At 38.3% G+C, this 14761-nt stretch overlaps 1 protein-coding gene across 1 annotated transcript in view; it reads right to left on the reverse strand.

Moving 5' to 3' along the window:
• Positions 1 to 14347, reverse strand: part of GTF2B (general transcription factor IIB) — a 33102-nt gene extending 18755 nt beyond the window's left edge. Inside the window, exons 1-2 of the mRNA XM_004752648.3 lie at positions 14204 to 14347; positions 9182 to 9288 (exon numbers count right to left, since the gene is read on the reverse strand). Of these exons, the coding sequence (XP_004752705.1) occupies positions 9182 to 9288; positions 14204 to 14220 (124 nt within the window). The 5' untranslated portion in view covers positions 14221 to 14347. The remainder of the gene's footprint in view (positions 1 to 9181; positions 9289 to 14203) is intronic.
• Between the last annotated feature and the right edge of the window lie 414 nt (positions 14348 to 14761).

The following is a 14761-nucleotide window of genomic DNA, read 5'->3' on the forward strand; positions in this document are numbered from 1 at the left end:
GAAGTAGGAGTCTTAGAACAACATTCTCAAATTACTTGTTTTCAAAAGGTAGATTAATTAAAACCATTTAATTTGGTGCCTGAGTAGCTCAGTTAGTTAGGTGTCTGCCTTCAGCTCAGGTCATGATCCTGGGGTCCCAGGATCAAGTCCCACATTGGGATCCCCTCTCAGTGGAGAGTCTGCTTCTCCCTCTCCTTCTGCTGTTCCCCTGCTTGTGCTCTGTCAAATAAATAAATTTTAAAATCTTTAAAAAAATTTTTTATAAACCACTTAATTTGAAACTACAAAACTTTCCAAAACATGCCAACTATAAAAGTTCAATAATCAGGGGCACCTGGGTGGCTTAGTGGGTTAAAGCCTCTGCCTTCGGCTCAGGTCCTAGGATCGAGCCCCACATTGGGCTCTCTGCTCGGCGGGGAGCATGTTTCCCCTCCTCTCTGTGTCTGCCTCTCTGCCTACTTGTGATCTCTCTCCCTCTGTCAAATGAATAAATAAAATCCTTAAAAAAAAAAAAAGTTCAATAATCAGTATGCATTACTCAAGGTAACCAAGCATTGAGTTTTTTAATTTAAAAAAATTAAGATGCTTTGGAAAACTGTTTAGGTCAACACATTACATGTGTTACATCTAATGTTGAAAATGAAATGCATCATTAGCTTCCACATCTTCCTTAGTCATCTACCCCTTCCTACCATTCCTTCTTACACTATTTCAAAGAATCCTAATTTTTAGTTTAGAGTTACTGTACATTCTTAACAGAAAGCTTGCATTAAAGACAATTTTCAAGAGATATCTGGTCAACAGATACTTTAAACACAAAAAGCTGTGCAAGTTGAGAGTATAATTACTTTTGGAAAGGAACATGCATTATAATTCCATCCCTGAGAATCCAAATACATCTCTTATTTCCTCAAATACAGGCAGGTTGGCAGCAGCAACAGCAGTATCAAAGCTAAGGAACTGCAGTTCTGATGGAAGGTACATCCTTAATCATGATAATTTTTTTTTTTTTTTAGAATTTATTTATTTATTTGACAGAGGGAAATCACAAGTAGGCCGAGAGAGGAGGGAAGCAGGCTCCCCACTGAGCAGAGAGCCCGATGTGGGGCTCGATCCCAGGACCCTGAGATCATGACCCCTAGCTGAAGGCAGAGGCTTTAACCCACTGAGCCACCCAGGCGCCCCCTTAATCATGATAATTTGAGTCATTCACATACTAACACTCTCAGGCTTCTATCCTATGGGCATGTTTCTTTTCCCCTCCACTTGGAATGACCTTCCCTCCACAAACCCTTACCCGCACTTAATGATGTTTCAGTGTAAATTCAACCGTAATTTCCCCAGGAAGTCACTGCTTCCTTCCTTTGTGTTCTCACCAAACTGGGAAGATCTGGAATAGAGCTTTCACCATGCTATGTTGTGCTAATGCACCTCCTCCTTCCACATACTAGCCAAAAAGTTGCTCAGAGCTTACTTAGAGCATTTGAGCTCTATCCCTCCCCCTGACCAGCACAGTGCCTTAACAGAAACAGGCTAGTTAAGTCCTACAGATCTGGATTTGAGTGGCTCTATCACTTACTAGATGTGAAATCTTGAGCTAATTACCTAAGTACTCCAAGCCTCAGTTTCCCTCAGAGTGGTTGTGTTAATCCAGTAAGGTTAGTAATTCTCTGATGCTTAAGGTAAAGTAGCATCTAAACGGAAAATTCAAAATTAGGTAAGAAGCCTGGCTCTGAGGGCTTACAGGAGGTACCAAAGCAAGAATCTGAAAGTGAGTATTCCTCAATTTTCTCCTTTAGGAAACACTGTAATGCAAATTTAAAGATGGTAATCTGGCAATCTTTAAAACGCTACAGTTAGAAAGCACTGCATATGGCAGACCCACTCAAATTTTGCAACTGACTTGCTATGATGAATGGCATCATAGACTTAGAATAACCTGCTTTTTCTGCAAGAAAAATACTTGTAACCCCAAAATATGTATCACTGAAATTTCATACTATACATTTTCTACATTATCTCATTTAATTTTTAACAATTCCTAACAATGCTGAGTTGTATGGTACCTGCTCCCCGTTTTGGACTTTGGGGTTGGAGGGGAGGTTGCGACTTATTTTACACATGAAGAAAGTTAAGCTTGGAAAAATTATGTTACTTGGTTATAGTTCCACAGCTCACGAATGCCACTAGTTATACTAGGAGCTATGGACACACGAGATCTCTGCCCTATAGTAATTTGCAGTCTGGAGACATGGAAAATATGGAAACCAAGGTAAAAACTCCAAAAGTACAGAAGATCTCAAAAAATGTGGTAAACTGGAACGTCAATAGTATGGATTTCTTAATGTTTCTTTAATGTTACTGATGTATGACCTGAGATAGAATTTCAAGAAATGGGGTCTGGAATCTTAAACAACTGATTCTTAATGCACATTTTTGCTTCAGATGCACTGATATAAACAATATCCAGAAAGACTTTAGGAATGAGAGGTTAAATTGGGTCATTTTCCTCATTTAAATCTAACTTTACTATTTTCTGGTATTCTCCTTGTATTCCTCTAAAGGACAATGAAAGACTTCAGTTTTAAATGGCACATAAGTAGTTTTAAGTAGAAATGATACCATTAGATCTAAATACCTTATTTGAAATCCTAATTTATAAAAGTCAAAACCAATTTTGTGTTTTAACAACTATTACAGCAGCTTACTAACCTAATACTTTGCGGACTAGAAACAACTTACAAGGTCAAATTTATGAACAAAATGATAGTCTAAATATGATTATACTGCCACCTAGTGCTCAATTTTTACAGTGACAAAATCACACTTAGGATATGTGGGGAAAACCCCACAAAACAGTGCAGTAGAGCCAAGAGTTTCATTGTAGAAATGACAAAGATTTGCTTTAAAAACTAGCCTTATTTTGAGATCACTACCAATATCCTACGGATCAATTGTAAGATTAAATAGCCAGCGACAAATCATAGCACTTTCCATGTTTAAAATAAAAATCATGTAATTCAAATAAAAAATAAAATTGACTCTTCCTAGTCAGTTAGACAGTTATTACATGTTAAATAGTATTAAAAATAGTCACAAACTATTGGGAACGTCCCAAGTACAGATGAAACTAAATATCACACAACGACTTAAACATGGGGAAAATATTAAAAGACACTGAATGCTTGACAAACTATTCTCCAAAGATAGCAGCAATAATCTCTCATCAACATGTTCTTCAGAAACATGACCTTATCTATCTCACACTGAGGTGGTACCTGTATCTCCACCCCTTCTAATCTAGGTGGGCCCTATGACTGGTTCTGACTAGTGTGTTAGTATGTGAAGGACTCAAATTATCATGACCAAGGATGTACCTTCCATCCCAGGACCCTGGCTTGGCAAAGAGAGCTGGCTTCTCCCTCTCCCTGTGTCGCTCCCTGCTTGTGTTCTGTCAAATAAATAAATACAATCTTATTTAAAAAAAAAAAAAAAAAGGCAAGAAAAAGAAAAAACCATCATGGGAGTGGATCCTCCAAGTCCAGCTAGTGCCATGTGGAAAGAAACAATGGCCCCGAGGAGTCCTTCCCAAATTACTGACCCATAAAATCATAACCAACATAAAATGGTTTGTATATGCCACTAAGTTCTCAGGTAGCTTGTCGTGTAATTGAAACAGAAACTGGTTCCTCAAAGTTATAAACTGCTTTAAGAAAAGCCTAAAACACTGTGAGTACCAATTTTGAGACCGAGTGGCGGGCCTCAAGAAGCCCATGAATGAAGGCTTGAAGGACAGTGAGAAAAGTGTTGTTAAGAGACTGGAGAGAAGGCAGTTTATCATCATAGGAGATAAGTATTTTTCTTCATATTATGAATTATTTCACAAAAAAATATGATGGCAATGGCTCTGTTGAGAGGGGTAATATATGGCTCTGAAGAGGGCAGCTGAGCACTAGTAGCTAGTGTTGAGTTTGAAATTAAGAGGAGTTAGTGACAACAGACTGCCCCAAATTTAAGCACAAATTAAATATTAAGTATAGACTTGTTCAAAAACAATTCTAAGAGTTCCCAGTTTCTAAGGTTGTCTGATTATTTAAATCAAAGGCTATCGAAAATGCTTATTCAATAGAATGATATAATCTGGAAAGTTTCACATAAGGTAAAATGTTATGGCAAGCATATTCAAACCGTGTAAACCAAGATTATTTATTAGGAAGCACATGACGAGACCTGGATTTAAATCTCTATTGAATATCAATATCTTAAATATGAAAAAGCTGCAAATTTTATGCCCTAGTGGACTGCAGAATATGTGCCCAGACTCATTTCTGCCCTGCCTCCATAGCATAAAGGCAGAACCAAGCTGGCAACAGAGAGCATACGCCTTTAAACCAGCAAGTTAATGCAAAGCTAATTAAATACAGAACACAACCTCAATTTATGATGGCTCTAAGACAGCAATATATGCGTTTGTGTATATATGTATACACGTACACGTATTTTTAAAATTTAGACTCATGGACTGTCATGTTCATTTAAGTTCTTCTCAATATAATCTGGTGTTCTCTTCAACAAAACGGCACTTTCCTAGCAGACTCCTGCCTGGCCGCCCTCGCGGAATGGATCCTTCACTTGCAGGACCCACTGCAGGTTAAATTATACACTGAACCACAAATACATGAATGAGGCTACTGTGTATTTTAAAACAGTTGTTTGTTGTTGTATTTGATGTCAGAGAAACCAATTATCACAAAAAGATATTTCTTCATATAGAAAGGAAGTTTAATCAGATTATATTTTTTAATTTTCAGGCCTCACAATTAGGCCAGTTGCTTTAATTAGCATACAATATAGTAGCTCCAATGCTGGTGTTCAAGACTGATAAGTAAATAAAAGCAAACTGAAAGATAATTAACTTCCTTTGGTTTGATAGAAGCAGAAAAATGCAAGTAAAAATTAGGGATTCCAAGCACAAAAAAGCATGTAAGCCTTGTGGACTAGAGATCTTCCTTCTCCAGTTGGTTCATCTTACACAACCATCTTGCTAGTCTGAAGTAGAAATGAAGCTGACAGAAGGGCTGAAGCAAAATTTCTGCACCATTTTTTAAATGACTACATTTAGGACAGCGGAAATTATGTTCAGTCCTCTGTCTCAGTCTCACTCTAACATACTATCAGTTTGATCTTAATACTGTGGGAATTAGAATGCTCTCATTCAACTTACAAGCAGGCAAACATTTTCTGTGAAGGGCCAAATAGCAAATATTTTAGATTTTGTGGGTCAAGAGGCTAAACTGAAGCACTTACATAAAGAGGAAAACTCCATTAATTTTTTAATTAATGAAATTAAAAATATAATAATAGTTTGTTGTAATACGTATCTACTACTGAGAAAGAATAGAATTCTCTTTTGGTGTGAAAATACTTCACTTAATTGGAATTTGGTTAGCATTCTCTATCATCAAAATCAATTACAAATGTTCATCTGTCAATGCTGTGTTAACAGGAATTTATGTATTTCATTTTTTAAAAAGTCTTTTTCACACACAGATAAGCACTGCCAAATACTGATATTAATCTGCAAGTATATGGTTTTAATTGAGCATATTCATTGCTTGAAAGGCATTTATAGAATTTTATTACATTCTTCTGATATTTTGCCTTTTAACATGTCATTACATTGTAGATTAATCACTCCCAATTGAAGGTTAGGTGGGAGCTCCTTAATTGCAGAGTTAAATGGATTCTGAAATATGAAAATTTTCCTTTGCATCCGGGTCTGAAAAACACTGATTAAAATGTAGTTTGAGTTTGGAAAATATACCTGCTTCAGATTGGTGTGGGAATGAAGATCCTAGTTCCTGTTTAAACTTCTGACAGCAATGAAAGTATATAAAATACATTAATTTGACGTTATTTGTGATTCAAATAATGTTAGTTATTGTCAAATTAATTTTCCTACAGTGCAGTTTTAACATATAGGTACAATTTTTCCTTACAATTCTAGGTTACAAGTCTAGAGCAAAAGCTAATTTCTAAAGGCATTCAGTGTTCAGTAGCAGTGGTTCAAGGCAGTACTGCATCTAGAAAAATTTCAACTTGGCCCTGAGCTCAAAAACAATTACAAGAAAGCTTTGCTGCTGCTAAACTATCAAATTACTATGTGGTAGGCAAGTCTATTTCTGACAATGATTCACAGAAGCGATGACAGTTAAGTCCCTGAGAGTGAATGAAGTTCACTACTGATACTGTTACTGATCAGCAATATGACAGATTCAAACCTTCTCTACAATGTATCTGCTGATGAATACAGAACTACAGGCTTTAAAAATCTTATATTTTCATAATCTTTGAAATTTGTCCAAGTCTTCTTCCACATGCACTTTTACCACCATCATTTGTAACCCATCTTAGCAGACTCCCCTTCAGGTTGTACTGAATTAGCATTTTTATAACTTCTTTAAAAATAGTTTCTCCTATGCAGATGATTCAAACTCTTAAAAACTGCACTGTCACCTTGAACAAACAACTCAGTAACATCTAATCTAGTATCAAGAGTCCAGGGGAAATACTTGAAATTTGCCTGGACTTTTAATTGACTATTGATGTCACTCCCAGAGTCCTCAACTCTTCAGGCAACTGTTTTTTTCATGGAGGCGAATCATCTTAAGTTTATTTTTTCTGGACATGTTTCTTCAGCTATGACAATCAAACACGAAATTAGTTAACTCATCATTGGTAAATAGCTTTCCCTGCATGGGCTATGAATAAGCCACTCAGAAACTTACTTTAACTGCAGCCTTATTTTTATTCTGTGATTTTTGTGAAGAAATTCTGCTGTGATGAGATTTTCTAAGTTTTCTGATCATTGTTATTACTGAGTTGGTATAGTGAGTGCTTATCTGGTAATGTCAACTGCACTCTTTTAGCAGAGCTATGGTATCACTGCATAATAAATACAGCGCTTGCCATCTAATTCAGTAACAAAAAAACCCCACACTCCACTGTACCTTAGAAGCATGACTTTCGAAGTTCACTTTTTTCCTTTTTGTTTTGACACAATGGGTATGCAATGGTAACAAAATAAAATGTTGCAGTATGGAGACAGGCTTTGTACTCAGATGCTGAGGAGTTTTAACTGCATTAGTGGGATTTACAGTGCACTGGGCAGCAGTGTGATGTGATGTGATGAGCGCGCCCCACATCTGGTTTCTGTTGCAACTACTAAATCCTGCTGTCATAATGTTAAAGCAGTCATGGACAACAGATACCAAGAAGTGTGGCTGGGTCCAGTAAAACTTTATGTATGGGTAACGGATACTAAATTTCAATTTGGTATTATTTTCATATGTCCCAAAACATTATTATCCTTTTGATTTTTTTCAACCTCTTTAAAATGTAAAAGCCATGCTTAGCAGGCAGGTCATATATAAAACAGGTGGTGGCTCACAGGATGCCTATCTCACCCTGAACTCATTTTACTAGGAAAGGCAATCTAGGATAGAAATTTGACTCTACGCAGACAGTGGAGCATCACTGCCACACTCAACTTCAGTTTCTCATCTCCAAAATGAATATAATATTAGTACTCTTCTCAAAGTCTTCTCTGAGGATAAACTGAGTGAATACATAAATCATTTAAAACTGTGCCCAGCATGTATAAGCTGTTAGTATTGTTTACTGAGTAGAATTCAATTAATTGTAAGTGGATTTTAATTCCTATTAGTGACTCTGTATGATTTAAAACTCCCACTGGAGGTCTGAGGCAAGCAGCCTACCTGGATGAGTATTACAGATGTCTTCCAAATAAGACAATTCCACAATATATCGCCACCAATGTTTCTGTTGTATGTCCCATAGTCCTACTATCAATTTCATTTCTGAGTATTTCAAATGGCTAAGTATCACTCCTTTTTTAAGGTGCTAGCTGCAATCCCACCGTAAGAATAATTTTAGAACAGGCCATCTCTATTCAAAATTCGGCTACATATCTGGATAAGTGAGCAAGCAAGAACAAAATGAAAATTTTAAGAAGCAGTATTTTTGACAACAGCAATTTTATATCAGAAGTTCATAAATAAATCACTCTACATAAGTGATTGGATTCATTAACTAAAAGGCTTTGAATGAGACTCAGTATAGATACACATTGATTACTCTAAAACAGATCCTATTTAAATATCTAAAAGTGGGGCGCCTGGGTGGCTTAGTGGGTTAAAGTCTCTGCCTTCAGCTCAGGTCATGAACCCAGGGTCCTGGGATCGAGCCCCGCATCAGGCTCTCTGCTTGGCAGGGAGCCTGCTTCCCCCACCCCCTCTCTGCCTGCCTCTCTGCCTACTTGTGATCTCTGTCAAATAAACAAAATCTTTAAAAAAATAAAATAAAAAATAAAATAAAAAAATATCTAAAAGCCACAAAAATCGATTAAATTTATTCACTTAAAAAAAAAAAAAGACTTATTTATTTTTACAGAGAGAGAGTGAGCAAGCAAGGGGAGGGGCAGAAGAGGGACAGGGAGGGAAAATCTCTAGCACATTCCATGCTGAGCACACAGTCTGATGTGGGGCTGGATCCCACAACCTTGAGATCATGACCTGAGCCAAAACCAAGAGTCAGATGCTTAACTGACTGGCCCACCCAGGTGCACCTTATTATTTCATAAACACAAGTGTGTCACCACCTCCCCCCACCAGTTAAGCTTCTGCCTTTGGCTCAAGTCATGATCTCGGGGTCCTGGGATCATTGAACCCTGTCTCAGGCTCTCGGCTCACTCATCAGGGAGTCTGCTTCTCTTTCTCTCTCTGTGTTAGGGCACAGGCGCATGCACTTTCTCTGTAAAGAAAATCTTTACTCTGTAAGAAAATCTTAAAAACAGAACAAAACAAAAACCTAAGGACTCAGGAAACTGAAGACTGAGGGCCTTTTCTTTTGGATTGGCTGTCTCGATTTTAAATATTCCTTAATATCCCACATTATGAAGCATATACATCTGTATACACAAGAAAATATGGTATCTCTGATTTTACTCTTGTTTTTTCCCTAATTCTTTTTGTTAGTTGTATAATGAATTACCTGTAGGGGAAAAAAATCAAAATGTATTCATTAAAAGAAACTTTGGGAAATATACAAAAGCCAAGTACCCAAAATAGTGATTTCAATTAAAACCATAATAACTACTCACCAACAACGAGGCCACATTCTGGACAGATCATATCACCAGCTCTGTAATCCTCCACTAAAATCGCATCTGGATGGTTTGGACACGTGACTCTTGGAAGAGCATCCAAGCTAAATGGAATAAAAAATATATATATATTTTCCCAACCAACATGTAACAAAGTAGTTTTTTGTGGGCAGGGGAAGGAGGGATAAAGGAAAATTTTGAATACTTTCTCAATACTATACATGTATAATACACAAGCTAAATCTTCAAAGTAAACATCCCAGTTAGGTAACTTTTAATTCCAGCTAGTAATTAACACAGATAGATTCCATTAGAATTCTTTTTTCTAAAAACAGTTAATGGTTGGCAGACATGGAAGGCTTTCAAAACCTAAATGGAAAGTAAGTCTTTTTTCTCTTAACAGGCAGGCTACTAGGATCTTTAAAAATCTTAATTAGCGGGGCACCTGGGTGGCTCAGAGGGTTAAGCCTCTGCCTTCAGCTCAGGGTCCTGGGATCATGATCTCAGGGTCCTGGGATCGAGCCCCACTTCAGGCTCTCTGCTGAGCAGGGAGCCTGCTTACCCCTCTCCGCCTGCCTCTCTGCCTACTTGTAATGTGTCTGTCTCTTTATCTCTCTGTCAAATAAATAAATAAAATCTTTAAAAAAAATCTTAATTAGCAGAGAAATGACTGGCTACCGTTAACTTGTGACATTTACATATAATCATCTGTTTTGTGTGACTTATCACTTATTTCCCTGTGAGAGAATGAATTTCAAGTCTGTTTTGTTTTTGTTTTTTTCCTACTTGCTGGATATTTTAGTAATAGATTTAGAAGAGAGCACTGAACCTAACAAGTGGGAGTGTGACAGATGTGCCTCTGCTGAACTTAAGACCTGAAGATTTCATTTAGTCCAAAAAATGAGTTTGCTACCATTCAAGAAATGGTTTCAAAAGCTACTTTTTAATCTATTTGTGATGGTACTAATGTGTCCAATTATTCTAATTTGAAAATGAAGCAGTTTGGGGAGACACATCAATCTTAAATGACATAAAAGAATCAGTTTTAACAAGCAAGAGGGGTGCCTGGCTGGCTCAGTGAGGAGAGCATCTGACTCTTGATCTCAGGGTTGTGGAGTTCAAGCCCCACACTGGGCATAGAGCTTATTTTAAAAAATAATAATAAATTAAAAATAAAATAAAAAGCAAAAAAGATATTTTACATAGATTTAGTAGTTATTTCTCTCACAATCATAAGTGTTTGATATCATGGAAAATAAGTCCTCTTTAAAAGTTCAGTTGAAATACTACAACACAGGTTATGTTACGGTCATCACGAATATACACCTAGGTGCGCCTGTGTGGCTCATTCGGTTAAGCTTCTGCCTTTGACTCAGGTCATAAACTCAGGGTCTTGGGATCCTCTCCCTCCTCCTGCCCCTAGGGGCTCCTGCTCTCATTCTCTCTCTCTCCTGCACCTGTGCTAACAAATAAAATCTTTTGTTCTTTTTTTTAAGATTTTATTTATTTATTTGACAGGCAGAGATTACAAGTAGGCAGAGAGGCAGGCAGAGAGAGAGAGGAGGAAGCAGGCTCCCCCCTAAGCAGAGAGCCCGACATGGGACTCGATCCCAGGACCCTGGGATCATGACCTGAGCCGAAGGCAGAGGCTTTAACCCACTGAGCCACCCAGGCGCCCCATAAAATTTTTTGAAAAAACAAAAACAAAACACCCCACAAATATACATTAAAAGACATCATTAACCATTCTTACAGTAAGTAAGCAGGTATTTGTGGGTTTTGGATAAATTTTCAAATGTCAGCAAATATAATTGTTAATTCTCAACAGAGCTGATTCCCACTGAAAACTAATATTCCACATCCCCAAAATGTATATATTCAAGTTAACCAAAACATGTCTTGGATCTTTTCATTGGGAAAATGGGGGATAGAGGTTTGTTTTATAGACACACTTATTCCATAAATTCCTATCACGGAAATATTTTAATGAAGTATGATAAATTCAGTATAAATTATGAAAAACTGTTGAAATAAAGGAAAAATCTTTGCAGAATAATAGGCTTACTGCCTACTTGTAATTACAAATAGGCAGCCATATGGCACACAGCATACAAGGATACGGACTAATTTATTTTGCATTATTAAAAAAGTAGAACATCTTGTGTATGTACATAAATGATATGTAAACATCTCAATACTCTAAGTAAAAAGAGTAAGTTAGGGAATTTTTTAAAAAGATTTTATTTATTTATTTGAGAGAGAGAGAAAGTGTGAGGAAGAGGGAGTGAGAATCTGAAGCAGACTCCACACAGAGTACAGAGCCCTGGCGCAGGGCTCGATCCCACAAGGAAGGTCATGATCTGAGCCAAAACCAAGAGTCAGATGCTTAACCAATTGAACAATCCAGGCGCCCCTAGGGATTTTATACAAAATTGGGGAAAAAAATGAATTACACTTACACGCAGTAACAAAGATGACTCTCAAAATGCTGATCAAAAGAAACTAGACACAGAAGAAAAACATGGGCCATCTATAGAAACTTTAAAGTGGGCAAAACAAACCTATGGTGTTAGAAGTTGGGAGGTGGTTATCTTTGGAAAAGGGGTAATGGCTGAGGTCACGAGGAGGCTTCCAGGGTGCTAGTGGTATTTAATTTCTTGACCTGGGTGGTAGCTATGTTTATGTGCTCGTTTTGTAATTGAAGTGTGCACTTAAAAGGTATGTGAAAACTTCACGAAAAAGATAAAAAGCAAGGCAGCAAACTGTTTACAACAGACCTTGGGGGAAGAAGAGAGGTTAAACAAGCCTGTTAAATCATAGAATCATTAGGAAAACACAAAAAAAACTGGTTATAATGGCTGTTTCGGGGGAGAATTAGATGGCTGAGAGCTAGAGAAGAAAAGAAACTGCTTTTCACTTTTCTTCTTTTTGCAATATTTGTATGTTACCTATCCAAAATAAAATGAATCACAATAGTCAACTTTAATCAGAAAACCCACAAGAATAATACAAAAGAGGAACCACAAAGTAGGGTTCCACAAAGTGGGGGAGGGAAGTAAGGGAGAGAAATGAAAGGGAAAGAAGAAACAACGACCAATGACATTAAAACAATTTAGAGTCCCCAAGGAGCCAGATAAACCCAAATCTCACTTTATAGCTATTATTTATTGGGTGCTTACTGTCTATCCAGTGCTACATATATATTAATCTTCAAAGCAACCTTACAAAATAAGGGTTATTTCCCTACTAAACATTAAACTCAGAGAATGATTAGCCTAAAATCATAGAATAGTGGTGGAGTTTAGCTTTGAACTCACAACATTTGGCTTTCCTCTGTGAAAACACAGGCAGTTTCATAACCTAATAACTACATCTTACTCAGGGGGAAAAAAGCTAACGTCAGAAATACTAAAATTTACCTTCGTTCTCACTGGCAGAAAAACTCTAAATAGACAACTGCAATGACACATCTATTTAAGACCTGGATGTGTCCGGAAAAAATTTATTTCCAAGATTATTTTTTAACAAAGAAAATAATGGCACACAAAGGAAAGTGTATTCTCTTGGTAAAGAATCTTTCTCTTGAACTTACTATATTTAACTGCTACAAATTTTTCTAACACACACAATTTCCTGTCCTATTATGTGGAAAAGCTGTGCCCAAATAAGACCACATTTACCTTTCAGATCTACTGCCATGAGAGAATGTAAAGTCATATATAGGTATCTTTGGGAAGCTGAAGTTTTCCACTTACCTACAAGGTAGCCTTTCCCAATGGAGCCACACCCAGACAGAATGATTTGAGCATTCAATCATAGAATTACAATCAGTAAACAAGACTGTCATTGGCTTTAAGAGTTGTTTCCTTAAACAAGTTGTTTTAGCTAACACTGCCTCCCCGACACCTTTTTTTTTTTTTTTTTTTTTTAAATAAAGTACAGTAACATAAAGCAGTAAGTCTTAGGAGTTACCACAAAAGAGCCTGGACTTCTCCAGTTTGCTATTTGGTGATAACAGCCTTCATTGGGAACTCAATTCCACAGATGATAATAAATTCAGAAAAATTATGTCAAAGGTACCTCTCAGAAGCTATAGAACTAAGTTGATACTTTTAATACATTCTGAGTTAACTAGAGGCCAACTGTGTGATAACAGGAAATAGATAAGAGATTCTACACTTAGTTCTAACACTAACCTTGGAGAAGTCAACACTGCCATGACTCAGTTTACACTGATGCAAAAATACTAATATCTACCTCATAGTAGTAATGAGAGATATAATTAGGGTCTACAAGCATTTTTCAGATCACAGGATTAAAGGCTGCCTCTAAGGGCACTGCATGCATTTCCTGTAGATAGGAGTACTTCACATGTTTAAAATATTTTAGAGAGTGACTTCCCAGCATATGTAAGTGATTTTCTGCAGGCAAAATTTTCTTCAGGAATATGCAGAAGACGTTTGTTAAATAAATAAATAAATAAATAAACCTCTTAGAAGGGAACTTATCAACTCTTCGGAAATGCCCTAGCTTCCATTTCAGAAGGCCTCCGGGATGGTAATCAGTTTCCATCAGGCTGACGTCCCTAACTTTCTAGCTGTCAGATCAATAAGGGCCTGGAACTAACCCTTTCCCGCTCTTTGGAAAAGATCGTGGGCCGGTTGAGCCACAGCTGAAAAAACAAGCGTAGAAAAAATTAACAAGAAAAAACACGGTTTAAATATCCCCCAAAGACGCGAAACCAGGGGCTGGGGACACAGGGGCCCCCGCAGGGTGATGCCTGGGCGAGAAAACAAGCCAGGACATTGGAATGGTAACGCCGACGGCTCGGTACCCCCTGCGACACCCCTGACAGCCCTGCCGTCTGGAAGTGCCTTTGTCCGGGTCGGCCAGCCAGTCAGCCGCCTCTCCCCGCACCTCCGGAGCGCTTTGCCCAACGCGGCAGCCCCGGTGGCCGCCTAACAACTCTGCCACTCTCCGCCCGCCCCTTGGTAGCCCGGCTCGGCCAGACGTACTAACCGGCTGGTAGACGCCATCTTCACGGCCACTGCGGTCCCAGCTAGAAGCCACAACAGACGCACCGAGAACAGGAAGAGACTGTGGCGACGAGACGCTACAAGACGGGCATTTATAGGCGAGCCCCCCCCTCACGCAGTCGTAATAGGGCGCGGCTACGGGTCGGGAGAAAGGCCAAGAAAGGGAGATTCTGTACGCCACGTGCTTTGCGTTTTCTTATTTTCCTATTCCGTCTCTGTGATTTGCTGTGTTGCTGAGCGAATCAACAAAACTACTTAGGAGAATTCTCAAGGTAACTCTACAAACAGGCTACGCCAGAGATACCCTCAACTAGACTGAGCCGAAATACAAAGACAACCCGGCCTTGGGGGAGGGGGGGGGCAAAGCCCGCATTCCCGAGAGTTTACTACCCTCCCACCCCCCAGCCTGAAGTCAGCTAACGCCAGTTTGAGCGCAGTCCTTACTTGCCCAGAGGGGTGATTCCGCTTAAGGAATTTGGAATAAAGAGAGAAATTCACTTAGGTCAACCAGAACAGGTGTCGATGCTGACTCTGTCAACAG

Source organism: Mustela putorius, unplaced genomic scaffold, assembly GCF_011764305.1.
Source record: "Mustela putorius furo isolate JIRA1106 unplaced genomic scaffold, ASM1176430v1.1 tig00003853_pilon_pilon_pilon, whole genome shotgun sequence".
NCBI classification, from domain to species: Eukaryota; Metazoa; Chordata; class Mammalia; order Carnivora; family Mustelidae; genus Mustela; species Mustela putorius.